The sequence below is a fragment of the Protopterus annectens genome, chromosome 7.part0 (genome assembly GCF_019279795.1).
Source record: "Protopterus annectens isolate FY-2018-M chromosome 7.part0, PAN1.0, whole genome shotgun sequence".
NCBI classification, from domain to species: Eukaryota; Metazoa; Chordata; order Ceratodontiformes; family Protopteridae; genus Protopterus; species Protopterus annectens.
In genome coordinates, this window is record NC_056739.1 from 511,852,087 (window position 1) to 511,868,876 (window position 16,790).

The 16,790-nt window shown below is 42.6% G+C and overlaps 1 protein-coding gene across 1 annotated transcript in view; it reads left to right on the forward strand.

Annotated features, from left to right (window-relative positions):
- Positions 1 to 16,790, forward strand: part of WDR77 (WD repeat domain 77) — a 71,645-nt gene that overhangs the window by 43,841 nt on the left and 11,014 nt on the right. Inside the window, exon 9 of the mRNA XM_044077111.1 lies at positions 768 to 836. Within this exon, the coding sequence (XP_043933046.1) occupies positions 768 to 836 (69 nt within the window). The remainder of the gene's footprint in view (positions 1 to 767; positions 837 to 16,790) is intronic.

Consider the following 16,790-nt stretch of genomic DNA (forward strand, 5'->3'; position numbering starts at 1 on the left):
GCATGTTTAGTTTGGTAAAAGTAACCTATAACTAAGCTGGTTTAGGGATAGGATGCTAACATGTCTGCCTAGAAAAAAATCTATATTTCAAAAAAAACACCTATTTTTCTGTGTTCCATTCTTTTTGAGTTACTGTAGGGCCAAAGTATAATAGACTCCTTTTTAATGGTTAAGTTTCAGATAAAGAGGGATAATTTTATTAGTTAAGTTGCTGATTCCCAGAGACAAGCAGTGTAATTGCTGCATCATTTTAAAGAATCCTACATAGTATTGGAACACCTCTCTTTCTGCATAGTTGTTCATGGGGAGGATGGTAGGGCCAATTTCACATTGCCAATGGAGTCTGTGAAATCTGTGTCGGGAGAGGGGTTTGGTGGTTTCTTGAGGGCGGTGGGAAATGGATAGGTCTGTAAAAAGTCAGCGGCATTAAAAAAAAAATAGTTGCATCTCCTTTTCGGATTCTTTGACTGCGATTCTTCTATTCCATTATTCTGTAAGCAAATGGTCACAAAGAGGATAAAGGAACTTCAAAAACCTGGGGAAAGGGTCATGAATACTTGGCGAATGTTTTGAGGTAGAGGAACCTGAAATGTGCAGATGACTGCATTCTAGTTGCAGCACACGTGCTGACTTAATAAACAAATGGTCTGTAAATATTTCAACTGCTCTAGATTAGATGTGAAATTTAGGAACTTATTGATTTAAGAAGGTAACAGAAAACATCTACATTTGAGATTTGTTCAATTGTCCACTTTTTTGTTTTACAGCTCTTACTTTATAGCTTCTGTCAGTGAAGATTGCTCAGTAGCTGTTTTAGACCAAAGCTTTTCAGAAGTGTAAGTATAAAAAACAATTAGTGGTATAACTCCTCACTTGTTTTTGAATGTTGGTTGGGGGAAGGCTGGTGTAGTTTTTAGGCTGCCATGTTCTTTCTGTCAATCTGAACTCTTGTTATTTAGCAGTTGCTGACAGTTTTTGATTATTGTTTATTGATAGCGTTCACCTGCTGTTATCCATACTAGAGTAGTGGGAGTGCAAAAAAAAAAAATAAACTAATTTGTAGTGCAAGTGCACAAAAAGCTAACTACTCCTCAAATCTCAGCGATGCATATAATGCAGAATTCCTTGTTAATTTTTATTAATTTTTTTAATGATGGAAAAGTGTACTGAACAAAACTAGAAGCTGTCACACTGCATTTTGAAGAAAGATGTATAGGAAATCTAAAATGGTCTGTAAAACCATTTTGTTTCTTGTAGTGCTTGACCACTCAAAGAAAGTTATTTTGATACCTACAATATAGTTTGTCTGGAAGTTATTCTTGTACTTCCACTGGATTAGACAGGATACTTCTGGTTGTGTCGAGTCGACTTTAGGCCTTCAGTGAGGCAACCTGCCTCCAGTGGTAGGTCATAGAAGAGCAACTCTTAACCATTAATTGGCAGAGATGAAGGGCAAATCTTCTGATGGGTATACCTCCTAGACCACTTTTCCAGGCTACTGTCAACCTTTTACTTTTTTCTCCTGCCAGGTGTGTGAACGGTGAGCATTTTTCTAGGGGTGGTGGTTAAATGAGCAGAAGGTGAAGGATTAACAACCCTTCTTTCTGTTACCTATAAGTTCATAAGTAAGTGCTAGGCTAGCTGCCCTTTTGGGCCTTTTTAAGCCTAGCCAGTTTCCCTTTTTGTGCTCAAAATAACCTATCCCATTTGGTTTTAGATTGGCCTTATCCATCCAATGGTCGATGTTTTTAATTGTATATTACCCTTAACGAAAATAGCTGTGATCATACCAGCGATAATTTGAAGGGATCCACGCATGGGATAAAGTATTGTTTGGAGCTGCATCTGTCCAGTAGTAGTACAGAGGCCAATCCTGGGTTATATTTTCTGTTCCCCATCCACAGATAGTTGTGCTTGGAAGTGGACCGGGATACTCCGTACTTTCACATAGCCAAAAGCCTTTGGAGTTGGAGCTGGATTTAGTCCATTAGTCGTAATCCTAGTGATATCCTTGATTCCTAACATTTCAGGTCATTACTGTAATGGATTGCCCCATTTATTTTGGCATTGTCATGTAATCTCACTTGGTGTGGTCGATTGTAAAGTGTGAACAGAAACAAGATCTTCAGATGCCTTCAGGGAGGATGCCATTGGTTTTGCTTTACATTGTGTTGCCATTTACATGTTCCATGTAGCTGTCGGGACCTCTTAGAATGTCTGACTTAAGTACTTGGAGTAGTTAATTTGACCTGATAGCCTGTACCCCTGGCTGTTTTTCATTGTTACCCCCTCTACTCAGCCACAGCATTTACTATCTTTATCACAGGGGCAGCTCAAGGGGGCTAGTCTAATGTACTGCAATATATAACCGTTCACAACTAACCATGGGTGACGCTTTTTAATAATTAATTCTAAATATCATTCTATTACCTGATGGGACCGAATGATAAACATTAAAAAAATAAATACGGAAAAGGAAAAATATGTGAATTATAATTTTTTTAGTTGTCTTATCTGTAAAACATTCATGTTCTTTACTAAAAAGGGGTTTAGTTTTTCTTTCCAGAAAAGCACTGAATTTTTTTTTTTTAAGAAATAGAATGGAAGGTTTTATTTTATTTAACATTTGTTTACCGGGAAAGCCTGACTTGGAACAAAACCAATTTTCAGTGGAGGCCCGGGGAGAAACACTCCAGATGCATGTCTTTGTAATGTGGGAGGAAACAAGAGCACCTGGAGGAAACCTGAACGAATGCAGGGAGGACATGCTGGCTCCACAAAGAAGGCACTCCAGCTGAGAATCAAACTGGTGAACTTCTTGCTGTGAGGTGACAACGCAATCACTGTGCTGTCCAAGGTTAGAAAATGCTTATTGAGTTATGGTTAGTATAAAAAGATATCTTGTAGGAAGATGCTGTTCTGATGCAAGCAGGGTAAAAGGATGAATAAAACTACTTTTTTAAATCTGGAACAGTGTTTTACCTAGATCTTTTAAGTTAATGAGATTGGATTAGGAGGAAGGTGGCCTTTAAGTTACTGCAAACCTCTCAACTTTATGGTCAATCTAAAAGTGCAAACACTACTGTAACACTACGGGAGTGACTGAGGTTATTTGTTTTATGGATTGTTGTAAGTGGAGTTGGGAGCAGAGAGTGGGAGTGTATCTTCGTCTGGGGAAGAAAACCTTTAGGGTTATTGCTTATGTGGCCTGTTTCTTTGGAGTGCTGTAGGTTTTATAACAAGCTTTGTAGTTTAAGAACTTTTGCTTGAATTTTCATATGACTGAAGTGATATGATGCTCGAGATATTCAAATGTAATAAAATGTGAAAAATCTTCCTTGTTAGTAGTATTCTGTTTTTTGTTAATAGGCATTCTTTATTTTCTGACGAATGCACTTCATTGGTAATGGTATTTATATTACTAATTCTCTCAAACACTCCCAAGACTTTAGCAAGCTTAGAATGGAACTGGCTTTCAGGAAGAGGTTCCCCAATTTGATTTCTCAGCTGGGGTGACTTCTGTGGAGTCCGCATGTCCTTCCTGTGTTAACATGGATTTCTTCTGGGTAATCCAGTTTCCTCCCACATTCCAAAGACATTCAGCAAATGGACTGGACACATTCAATTGGCTGTCTGTGTGTGTCTCTGTGTCGCTTTGTGTGCCCTGTTCAGTCACAGCCTCACCTCAGGCTCTGTGCCCCCTGTTCAGTCACAGCCTCAGTTCAGGCTCTGTCCCTGCCGAATGGCACACTGCTATAGTCATCTCACTCCACAAAGGAGGAGTGACTACAAACCCTTGGAACCCATCACCCCATTAGCCTGACAATTCTGATTATGCAAAGCTATGGAATGCATAATCATGGACCTAATAAACAAGAATATAGGAATCTCCAAACTCTGGATCCCATACAGTTTGGTTTTGTGAAGGGTAGATCATGCTTGCTCAACTTGGTCGACTTCTTTGAGTCAAGTCACCCGAGCTGTCACCCGAGCTGTTGATAAAGTACAGCCTACCTTGATCTTGCCTATGCCTTTAATACTATTCCCCTCTCAGGAGTCGTAGAAGAACTCACTAAGCTAGTCATCAACCCCCTATATCACTAGGTGGGTTGCAAACAGAACCCACAGTGTGAAAGTAGCTGACTCCAAGTCAGACTGCCGACCAGTCACAAGTGGAGTCCCACCGGGATTGGTCCTGGGTCCTCTCCTGTTTGGTATCTACTTCTCAAGTTCAGTCCAACATGAAGGGACTCTGACTGACAAAGTTCGCAGACAATTGCAAGTTGGGAGCCATTATTAACTTCCTAAGTGATGTTGACATCCTACAGAAAGGCCTCACCTGAGACCAACGACTGGTGTCAGAACCATGGCCTTAATCTCAGTGCCACAAAATGTGTTGTCATCCCCTTTAGGAAAACCCAGTTCCCTTGAGCTACCACATTGATGATAGTCCACTGAACACAGAAGGCATTTTAAGAGATCTGGGAACATAGGTTGACAGCAGTCTCTCTCTTGGACCACCACACTGCCACTGTGATCAGAAAGTCCTTTTGTGGTGCATCTCATTATCATTGTCTCCCTCTACTCTTCCCTCATTAGGCCAGTCATGAGTACAATGCCCCATTTGCCATGTACCTCACTAGACACCTGCAATAACTGGAGAGGCCGCAAAAGTACCTCACAGAGGATCCTATGCCTTAAAACACTTGTCCTATATGGACAGACTCAAAAAAAACTCCAACTATTCTCCGTCTCATATCGCGTACTTGGAGGCTATCTCTGCTTGACTTATAAAGCCATGTCTGACCCAGCTCTATTAGAAATGTTACATCTAAAGAAATCCCAATCCCCATGGTTAACTTATTATATTCTAGTGACGATTCCAGGTACATCTGCAGTTAACACCTGCTGACACCTCTAGATGTCAAATATTGCTTGTTCATGTTTGCATCAAGAATTTCAAAACCATGCTATGTACAAGGTTTTAAAAGATTCATCTTAAAGCTTACACAATAGCAGACTCTACTACATTAATATTTGACCTCTGTCTAGTGCAGGTAAATGGATATTAACTGTTTTTATGATATTAATTTATATAGATATAATTTTCAAATTTTTAAGTGGTTGGTGAGATATTGTAGTGTGTTTTACATTTGTAATATTTTCTAGTCATTGTGTTTACTGTGACTTATAAAATTCAGTTTAAGACCTAGAACCTAAAGAAAACTACCACTGTAAAAAGAGTTTGTGCTGAAGTTTGACATTTACACTTCTTTAGTAACCCCTATCCCAGAGGTATGAACATTTGTTTGAAATGCGAGGATGTAATTTGAGTCTGTCAAAAGGCTTAGGCTCCACCCATTGGAAGTTACAGTGCAAACTTTCTGAGCTCCATTGGAGTGAATTAGTTAACCAGGGCTATGAGTTATTGGACAAAGGAACAAAGCCTGTTTGTTTTAGACTTTCAACAATTCAGTCAACCAGAAAAAAGGCCTATTACATCAGTCTCCAAGAAATGCACCAGAGGAATCTAGAATTGTTCCTTCTGACCCTGGTTGACCATTCTTCCCTCTCCCAGTACCCTAAACCTTAAAACTCTTTCTTCTCCCAATACTCTAAACCTTAAAGATGCCATTTTAGCCATTTCAGTTCACACTTCAACTCTATCTTCTCTTATTGTGCAATCCAGGAACCTTCAAATGCCCCTTCAGCAAACCACACACAGTGCGCTCTTTCATTTTCAGCTTTATCATTAAGAAAATTTCTTCTTGAGCTAAAACCTGCCATTGTTTTTTTTTTTGCTGATGACAACTGTGAAGGCTGCCAGCCTAGCCACATAGAATTTTGCAGATAATTCTGTCATTTATAAATATGAATGTAAACTATGTTAGTTGTCTTAAATGTAAAGAAATAGTGTTACATGTGGAACTTGGAGAAAATGTGACAGTGCACTCTAATGACCAAAGTAAAGCACGTGGTGACCCTGTGATGTAGACAGTAGTGCCGAGTGGTCTAGATGAAGAAATTATTTCTATTGTTTTAACCAAGAGTTAAATTGCTAGATTTAAACATGCACATGTATTTTTTATTGCTCTGCTTCCTGACCCAGCTGCAAGATAACAAAATGAGATGTTAAGAATGTAAATGCAGTTTCTGTTAGCCTGGGAACCCTGGGAAGTGTGGAGAATGATGTAATGTGAATCAGAACTGCAATTTCAATTTAAACAGAGAACCAAAGAGGACTAAACATTTTTGTCTTTACCATCTAACTCGGCACTGCCTTTGCTCCATATGTAAGTTTATCTTAGACTTGTTTTCTTTTAGAAATAGCTAGGAACTAGAAAGATTAGACTGTTTTTCTGTGATGTCAGAACTGTACTACTGAATTATTTTAAGTATTTCTCTGTGATCTCTGAACTCTTGACTAGCACTGTGTAGTAAGAAGTATTGTCTTGTGTTTTTTTTATTTATTAAATATTTTAAAACCTTTCAACTGTGGATGTTTTGTGTAGAGATAATTTAAGCTCTATAGTACATTGCATATTTATAGTGATTACTGTACAAAGTCACTCTTAATAAGCCTTAACTGATGTTCTTCATCTCACATTGCTGCAGTCCTTACATATGGGTAGTCCGCTGTCCTCGGTCGGCCCGAATACCAAAGTATTAGGCTGACGTCGGTCAAGGCGCTTAAAACTGACATCAGGACGTCAGGGTACAAAAGCGCATGACCGACGTCACATCCTCAGTCTTTTTTGCCGCATGGTCCGATGCAGAAGCAGCGTTGCAAGTGCCGTTCGGCGTTCTGAAATTTTTCGAGTTCGGAGTTTCAGACCGAATCCAAGTTGGCTAAGTACCCGTTGGGAATATTTTGGTTTTTTCTTGCCTCAGTGTATTACCGGATGTCAGAAAAAGTGAATAATTGTATTTCTTGTGGGAAACAGATACCGCATAGGGATTATCATTCTTTGTGCATTCCTTGTTTGGGGCCTGAGCACGACGTAGTCGGGTGTTGCTTTTGTGCTAGGTTTAATAAGCGCACTATTAAGCAAAGGTTAGATTGTGCTAGGCTGGTCTTCGGGAAGCGGTGCAATTATAACATGCCGTCGGATACTCCGCCCGCTTCCACGAAGAAGCGCAAAGACAAAGCGGTTAAACCCAGGCAAGATGAGTCGTCCGTTCCGGACGCCGGTTCTTTAGAGGCTTCAATGGAACCGGTGGTTCCGATGGAGGCTTCTCTGGAGTCTCAGGGGGAGACCTTGATTTTGCAGGATGAGGCCTCTCAAGAGGCAGGCCAGGCTGAAGGGGCTTCTCAGGTTTCTGTACTCCCCTCCCTTCCCAGGGTGGTTAGGCCCTCTCCTTCTGTTTCCAAGGCTTCTTCCAGAGGCAGGCCAGGTTTAGCTTCTGTTGGTGTCACTCCTAGTTCAGCAGGGTCTGTGCCTAAGAAGCACATGCTTAAAATGGCAGAAGATTTGATTACTCTGATTAGAGGTTCTATGCCCCCTCCTGATAAGAGGCCTAGGGTGGAGCCAGAATTGGAAAGTTTTGAACAGGCTTTGGATGATTCAGAGTCTTCGGCTGAAGACTTGCAGGAGTACACTCCTTATTCTGATTCTGATGCAGAAGATTCCACTCCTGCTTCTCCTCCAGAGGATTTTTCTTTTTCAGAGACACTTCATTCTATGAGGGAACATTTTAAGTGGGAAGGTCAGGACTTCTCTGATTCTCGGAAAAGGCTCAGGGAATTTTTGTTTTTACCTCAACATAGGCCCTTAGCTATACCTCCTGTTCTGGATGTTGTGCGAGATGTATTTGCAGAGGCTTCACTTAATCCTGATTCTCTGCCTCCTGCGCCTGTTAAACCGGATAGGTATTTACAGGGTGCCTGAGGCTCATAAATATCTCTATAAGAGTCCTAGGGCGGACCCAGAAACTATTAGCCAGGGACCTAAGGGTGTCAGGGCCTCTGTTGTAAAGAATCCGGTTCCTCTAGATAAAGAGGCCAGAGCTTTGGATAGATGGGGAAAGAAGGTCTATACATCTTCTACCTTAGCAATGAGGGCTTTGAATTGCCAGTTTCATATGTTGAAATATCAGAATTTTCTTCTTTCTCAATTGAAATCTAAGGTGGATGCTCTGGCAGAAGGCATTGAGTGTAAAGAATTACAAGATTTGGTGCATGTCTCTGAACAGGTGGGTAAGCATTCTTTACAGTGTGGTTTTGATGCTTTGCAGGCCTCTTCTAGGGTGGCTGCCACTGGTTCAGTTCTTCGCAGGCACGCCTGGCTTAAGGATCAGAATTTATCTGACCATGTTAAGACAAGGATTTTGGATGCTCCTTTGCAGTCTGAAGTGTTGTTTGGTCCACCTGTGGAGTCAGTCTTGAAGAAAATGGAAGACAAGGCTAAGTCTATGCAGACTGTTAAAGATTTTTTGCAAGTTCAGCCTCCGAAGTTTAGTAGAAATTGGCCTGCTAAGGGGTGGACGTATCCTTCTTCTGATTCTCAGTCTAGGAGTAGATCTAGACGTGGTAGGGGCAGAGCTCTGAGTTCCCTCAGACCTAGAACATGGAGTTCACCTGCACAATCTTCGAGTGAGGGCAGGGGCCAGTCCTTTCGTAAACAGGCCCAATGACCTATTGTTTCAGCTGCCAGATCCTTCTTGCCTGGCAGCACCTTTGGGAGGACGGTTGGCACTCTTCAAGGAAAATTGGATTTTAATTACCCAGGACAAATGGGTGTTGGATATCATACACCAAGGTTACAAGTTTTATTTCCATACCTTGCCTCCTTTCAAAGGCATGCCAGACGTTCCTCCTCAGCAAAGACTAGAGGCTCACAAACAGATTTCTCTACTACTTCAAATAGGAGCTATACAACCGGTCCCTCTGCCAGAAGTGGGCCTAGGATTTTATTCTCGCCTGTTTCTAGTACCAAGAAAGGGAACACGTGGAGACCAATTTTGGATTTATCTATCCTCAACACATATCTGGACATTCCCAAGTTCAAAATGTTGACGTTACAACAGCTTTTACCTCTGCTGGGCAAAGATCACTGGATGGTGACTCTGGATCTCAAGGAGGCTTACCGTCATGTTCCTATCAGGCCCAGTTGCAGGAAGTATCTGCGTTTTCGGGCTGGGACTTTTCATTATCAGTTCTCTGCATTGCCCTTTGGCTTATCTACTGCCCAGAGTGTTCACAAAGGTTCTGGCTCCAGTGATAGCTTTCTTCAGGCTAAGAGGAATACAAATCTATCCTTATTTGGACGATTGCCTGATTCTGGCTCAAGGAAAGGACGAGCTTCTTCATCATTTACAGTATGTGATGGCAGTGTTAAGATGCCTAGGGTATTCTGTGAACGAAATAAAGTCCAGTCTAGTACCCTCTCAGGACATGTGCTTTCTGGGTGTGAGACTGAATACAGCATCCCAGATGGCCTTTTGACTCGGACAAACAAAAGAATCTTTCTCTTTATTTCCATCAATTGTCTCGTCAGTCCAGGCTGACTGCAAGGACAGTCCTTCAAGCCTTGGGGTTCATGGCATCTTGTATTCTGGTACTTCCCAATGCCAAACTGCATATGAGGAAGCTACAATGGTATCTCAAAAATGAATGGACACAACACTGCCAAGATATGGACACTGTCATTCAGATAATACCTTGCATTCAAAAGGAATTTTTGTGGTGGGCTCAGGAATGTCACCTAAACAAGGGACTCTCTGTGACCCGACCAGAGGCGAGTCAGATTCTAACGACAGATGCCTCAGACAAAGCTTGGGGAGCATCTAAATGGAAAATGGGTGCAAGACACGTGGCCTGCCAGACTTCAACATTTACATATCAACTTGAAGGAGATGTTAGCAGTCCAATTTGCATTGATAGCTTTCAAGGATTTACTTCTTCCAGGGCAGGTGTTGATTCAAACAGACAACACAACTGTCATGTGGTACACCAACAAGCAAGGGGGGACTCATTCTTACCCTCTATGCAGACAAGCAATGATTTTGTGGGAGACTGCTCTCAGTTTGCAGCTACATCTTCAGGCAAGGTTTCTGCCAGGAGCACAGAACTCCTTAGCAGAGTGTTGAGCAGACAAATCATGGATCCCCACGAGTGGAAATTGGATCCTCATGTATTTCAAAAATTGACAGTGTTATGGGGAACTCCAGACATAGATCTGTTCGCTTCTCCACTAAATTACCAGTTGCCAAAGTTTTGCACGAAAAGGTTTCATCCCACAGCTTGGAAAGTGAATGCTCTCTCATTCAATTGGAGCAATCTTCACGTGTATGCCTTTCCACCACTGCCTCTCCTCCCAAAGGTACTCCTGAAGGTCAGACAGGACAAGCCAACCATGATTTTAATAGCTCCGGATTGGCCTCGACAGCACTGGTACCCATTACTGAGAAGTCTGGTACGGGAGCCTCCATGGCCTTTGCCTTCGATTCCACACCTGCTGTCTCAGGAGAACAGTCACCTACTCAATGTCAAACTTCAGTCTCTGCATCTAACAGCCTGGCATATTATTTTTTAAACCCTGAAGGGTCTCAGCTTCCACAACAAGTTTTGAATGTTATTTTGGAGGCCAGAAGGCCTAGTACAAGGAAAGTTTACGCAGATAAATGGAGGAGATTTTTAATTTGGAGTACAGCAAAGGACTTTGATGTTTCTAAACTTAATTTAAGTGTTGCTCTTCAATACCTTACTGACTTATTGGACAAAGGTTTGTCCTTCTCCTCTATAAAGGTTCATGCTGCAGCAATTTCTGCTCACTATGACTGTGACCCACCATTATTTTCTCATCCTTTGTTTAAGCAATTCCTTAGAGGGGCAAAGAATATAAGACCCCACGTGAGCTCCTACTCCTGCTTGGGATCTCAATTTTGTGTTGGAGAAACTCACTCTACAACCTTTTGAGCCTGCAGCTACTGCCGAGTTGAAATATTTATCATGGAAGACTGCTTTTTTGTTGGCCATTACCTCTGCGAGAAGGGTGTCTGAATTACAGGCCCTTATGGCGGTTGAGCCTTTCTTAATTTTCCACAAGGATAGGGTATCTTTAGTACTAATCCTTCCTTTATGCCTAAAGTGGTTTCTAGTGTGGCTTTAAACCAAACTATTCATTTGCCTACTTTTTATGCAAACCCCCAAAATAAAGGGAAAAGATTTTGCACACTTTGGATATACACAGACAGTTGCGATATTATTTGAGCAGAACTAAAGGGTTCAGGCAGTCTCAGCAGTTATTTGTTTCATTTGCTTTGGGTTCTCAGGGCAAACCTGTTTCAAAACAAACTATTTCTAAGTGGATTGGTTTTGTATTGCTTTCTGTTATTCCCATCATGGTAAGGAGATTCCAGCTGGGATTAGGCCTCATTCCACTAGGGCTACTGCCACTTCTACAGCTTTTTTAAGGGGGGTGGCTACTAAAGATATTTTGGAGGCAGCTACTTGGAGTTCAGTGCATACTTTCTCTAAGCATTACCACCTTCCACTTTACTCTAAATCTAGGGCTGGATTTGCCACTGCAATTTTACAGGGCATTTTGGCAGCTCCTAATGCTTTATAGTTTTGCCATCCTCCCTTACCTCTGCTTTGGGATTCTACCCATATGTAAGGACTGCAGCAATGTGAGATGAAGAACATAGTACAGTTTTGTACCTACCATAAATGTAGATGTTCGAAGATCCACATTGCTGCAGTCCAATTTTCCCTCCCTCCTTCCCCTCTGTAGTTTGAGGTGGTTGTGTGGTTTGAGTTGTAAATATTGTAAATATGGTTAGTGCAGGGGTGGTTGGTTGTTCTTTGCTGTTTTTTGGCTTTGGCCTTTCTTTTTAGGGCCTTCTGACATCTGGGGCAAGAAAAGACTGAGGATGTGACGTCGGTCATGCGCTTTTGTACCCTGACGTCCTGATGTCAGTTTTAAGCACCTTGACCGACGTCAGCCTAATACTTTGGTATTCGGGCCGACCAAGGACAGCGGACTACCCATATGTAAGGACTGCAGCAATGTGGATCTTCGAACATCTACATTTATGGTAGGTACAAAACTGTACTTTTAGCTATACGACCAATTTGATAATATTGCACAGTAATAATTGGACACCCTTTTAACGGCCTTTGAGTAGGTGATAAATATTAGCTGGGTGGCGGCAGACAGTAGTACTGTATAGTCTGTGTAATAGGGGCACAGCTGGAGAACCTGTGCCAGCCTTTCCCAGGAGTGTGTGTGTGTGTGTGTGTGTGTGTGTGTGTGTGTGTGTGTGTGTGTGTGTGTGTGTGTGTGTGTGTGTGTGTGTGTGTGTCAGCTACTTGGGCAGGGACACGAAGCACTGGTTGGACAGAGAGGATGCTGGAGGTTTTAGCTTGCCCAGATGGCTGAGATATGGACCCTATAGCTGTCCCAGTGGGGAGTCTTACTGGGGACCTGGAGAGCAAGGGAGCGACCAGCCCTAGACTGGCTATGATCTGTGAACTCTCAAGGGAAATTTCACTTTACTGTGTTTATTTGTTATCCTTTCATTTACATATGGTGTTAGTGGTGAGGATTGAGGCTCCTTGATTGCTGGGCCAGGGCACAGGCATCATAACAACCTTCCCACTAAATTTATTAAAATAGCGGCTAACGTTCTGGCTTACCCTGTTTTAGTCTAATTAAATAGAGCAGTTTCCCAGAAATTTGGAAAAATCACTTATGCCACTATATATAAAGGTAGAACATCTACCAAAGTCTCTAAATTTCATCCCATTACCTTCCCTTCCATTCTGTTACCCATCCAAAGTACTAAAAAAAAATCGAAGCTCAACTTGCGTCTTTCTGACAGTAAAGTGTTCTCCCAGACAGATGGTTTAAGACCCCCCCCCCCACACACACACACAATAGTACTGACACTGATGTTCATCGTGTTTCACTGTTGCAGTCATGACTGTAGGGTTCTCCCCTGCCGGCAGGCAGTCCTTGGTCGGCCAGAATCCCAAAGTGTGGGTCCGGCGTCGGCTGTTTAGCCATGCTCCCTGACGTCAGAGCGCCAGGAGTACAAAGCTGACAGCCAACGCCATGTACCCCAGTCTTTCTTGCCGTGCGGTGATGCAGTTCGCAAGTGCCGGTCGGCTGACTCCTGACAAACTTTTCTGAACAAACTTCAGTCTGAAGATTTTTTTCTCCTACTCAAAGCTAAGTACCCCGTTGGGGAAACTTTTTTCTTGCTCCAGTCCGATGTCAGAAAAAGTTAATAATTGTATTTCATGTGGGAAGCAAATACCTCATAAGGATTTTCATTCTTACTGTATTCCTTGCTTAGGCCCTGACCACGATGTAGCTAGTTGTTGGTTTTGTGCTAGATTCAATCAACGTACATTTAAACGAAGGTACGATTTTGCATTTCATTACTTCGGTAGGCGTTTTAATTACAAAATGTCGTCGGATACGGTTCCGGCTACCGGAGTTCACAAACGACGCAAGGACAAAGATAGGCCTCCGAGGTCCGAATCTGACGATATTGTATAAGCAGAGCCAGCTTCAGGTTCGGCCGTCGTCAGTGAGGTGCTTTTGCAGCCCCTGTCGTCGGCCATTTCGGAACCGATGGCCGAAACTGACTCCCACGAGGAGCCAACTAGGCCTTTGAATACTTCTGTTGCAGGACATTCGGACAATGCTCCTTTGGATGGGTCCGGAGCCGCTGTGCAGGTACCGGCTTCCGAAGGGGATTTCAGGCCTACTCAAGCTTCTAATAAAGGCAAAGCCAAAGACTCCTTCCAAATCAAAGACTGCAACACAGGCCTCTTCTGATCTGGCTCCCAAGTCACAGAAACAGTTACTTAAGATGGCGGAGGACTTACTTACTATGATTAGGGGTTCACATCCCCCTCCAGATAAAAGGCCAAGGCAGGAAGTTTATTATGACTCCTCTGATCAGGCTTCTGTTTCTTCAGTTTCTTCTTCTGACCAGGAATATTCTTTCCCTCCTTATGAGGATTCTGATGCTGAGGAATCCATTCCCTCAGCTTCTCCCCCTGATGATTTCTCTTTTGGGGAAACTTTGCATGAAATGAGGGAACATTTTCACTGGGTAGGACAGGAGTATTCAGAATCTAAGAAAAGACTAAGGGATTTTCTTCTTCCCCAACATAGACTCCTGGCTATTCCGCCTATTTTGGATATTGTGGATGATGCTTTTTCGGATGCTAACTTAACCCCTGACACTTCCTCCAGCTCCTGTTAAGCCTGACAGATATTACAGGGTTCCTGATTCCCACCAGTTTTTATACAAGAACCCTACTGCTGACCCTGAAACCATTTCTCAGGGTCCTAAGGGAGTTAAGGCCGCTTCTGCTAAATACCCCACCCCATTCCCTCTGAGAAGGATTCTAGATCTTTAGAAAGATGGGGCAAAAAAGTGTACACTTCTGCTTTATCTAAGTTTCATATGCTGAAATACCAGCAATTTCTCCTGTCTGTTTTAAAACAAAAGCTAACTTCCATTTCCGCCTGTGCCAGATGATAAGGAATTACATGACTTAATGCATGCCACTGAACAAGTTGGGAAGCATGGTTTACACTGTGGTTTTGATGCCTTGGAGGCTTCTTGTAGGGCTGCTGCCTCTGGTACAGTAATTAGAAGGCATGCTTGGTTAAAGAAACCAAATTTGCCAGATCAAGTAAAAGCAAAATTATTGGATGCTCCTGTTCAGCATAATGTTTTGTTTGGATCTAAAGCTGAAGAGGTGATTAAAAAGATGGAGGATAAGGCTAAATCCATGCAAACGGTTAAAGATTTCTTACAAGTACAGCCACCCAGATTTAGTAGGAATTGGCCTACAAAAAATTGGTCCTTTCCCAATTCAGACAGGCCTCAGAGGGGTAGATACAGACGCTCACGAGGAAGTCCTCAAACACAAGCCTCTTATAGACCAAGACAGTGGACTGCTTCCACCCCTAGGGGAGGAGAGGAGAGGACAGGTCGCAAGCTCATAGGAAACGCTCCATGACTCCCTCTGTTGAGCTGCAGGAACTTCTTGCCTGGAAGCCCCTCTCGGAGGAAAACTTTCTCTTTTTCACCTAAATTGGACTCGTATAACCCAAGACAAGTGGGTTCTGGATGTGGTTTCAAGAGGTTACAAATTCTTTTTCATACCCAACCAAGGCCAAGCGGATGGCCAGATCTTCCAAAACATCAATGGACAGAGGCCTTAAACCAGGTGGAAGCTCTCTTGGCTATGAAAGCCATAGAACTAGTTCCACTTTCAGAGATGGGACAAGGTTTTTACTCAAGGCTCTTTCTAGTCCCCAGGAAACAAAATTCATGGAGACCCATTCTGGATCTGTCAGTCTTGAACACTTTTCTAGAGATACCAAAATTCAAGCTACTTCCAATGCTGACCAAAAATGCATGGATGGTAACTTTGGATTTAAGAGGCATATTTACACATTCCCATCAGGCAGGAGCGCAGAAAATACTTCAGGTTCAAGGCCGGATCGAGGCACTTGCGCTGCCCTTTGGATTTTCCACTGCGCCCAGGATCTTCACCAAATGCCTGGCTCCAGTAGTAGCTTATTGCAGACTCAAGGGAATTCAAATTTACCCTTATCTGGACGACTTGTCTTATTCAGGCAGACAGCAAGGAGGTCTTACTACAGCATCTACAGTTTGTTCAGAATCTTCTCAAGTTCCTGGGATTCACTGTAAACATAAAGTCAAATTTGACACCCTCACAACAGATAATTTTTCTGGGTGTTTCTCTAAACACTACAACCCAGATGGCATTTCTGACACACGAAAAGCTGGCTCTGTCATAACCTTGGCAACTTTAACTCCGCTATCTGCAAGGAGATTCCTGCAGGCTTTGGGTTACATGGCCTCCTGCATCCCTCTCGTACCATATGCAAGGCTACATATGAGGAAAATACAGTGGTACCTAAAAAGTGTATGGTTGCGGCATTGCCGCAGTTTAGACATTCTGATCTCCGTCCTACCTTGTCTTCAAAAGGAATTCCTTTGGTGGTCCAAGGCATGCACTCTAAACAAAGGAAAACCCTTCTGTCTGCCTCCGGCCACTCAAATACTAACCACGGATGCCTCAGATTATGCATGGGGAGCCCATTTTCAGGGCAACTGTCTGCAGGGCCTTTAGACAAAGGATCAGAAGCACCTGCATATCAATTTAAAGGAAATGTTAGCCGTTCAGAAAGCTCTATTGGCCTTCGGGAATCTTCTACAACCAGGCCAACTACTGATACGGACAGACAACACCACAGTTATGTGGTAACAAGCAAGGGGGATCTCATTCCTACCCCCTTTGCAGACTAGCCATGGATCTATGGAACACAGCTCTAGCTTGCACTCTGGACCTTCAAGCTCAGTTTCTACCAGGGAAGCAAAACTTCCTGGCAGGCAGTCTGAGCAGGAACCTTTTGGATCCACACGAGTGGATGCTGGACACCGAAATATTCAGGATAACAGCAGTCTGGGGAGACAAAGATGGCAGCCATTCTATAAGCACTGCAGTACTTCAGCTCTCCAAAGACCAGAAACAAAAATCACCTTTGCGGATGTACATTTGGAGTTAATCAACTAATTGAAAGCAATTAATAATCTACTAGAAGTCAGCGATCTTATCGAGGAAAAAAAATTGAAAATAAATACTTGGTGACAACAGGATTGGAACTGATTGCTTGGTTGATTCTGAACAGAGCAACAAACAAAGGACTGAATTACCACATTACTGAAACTTTTACTTGGTAATCATCTCTATCTGCAGCATTTCAAAATGTCAAAAGAAGATAAAAATA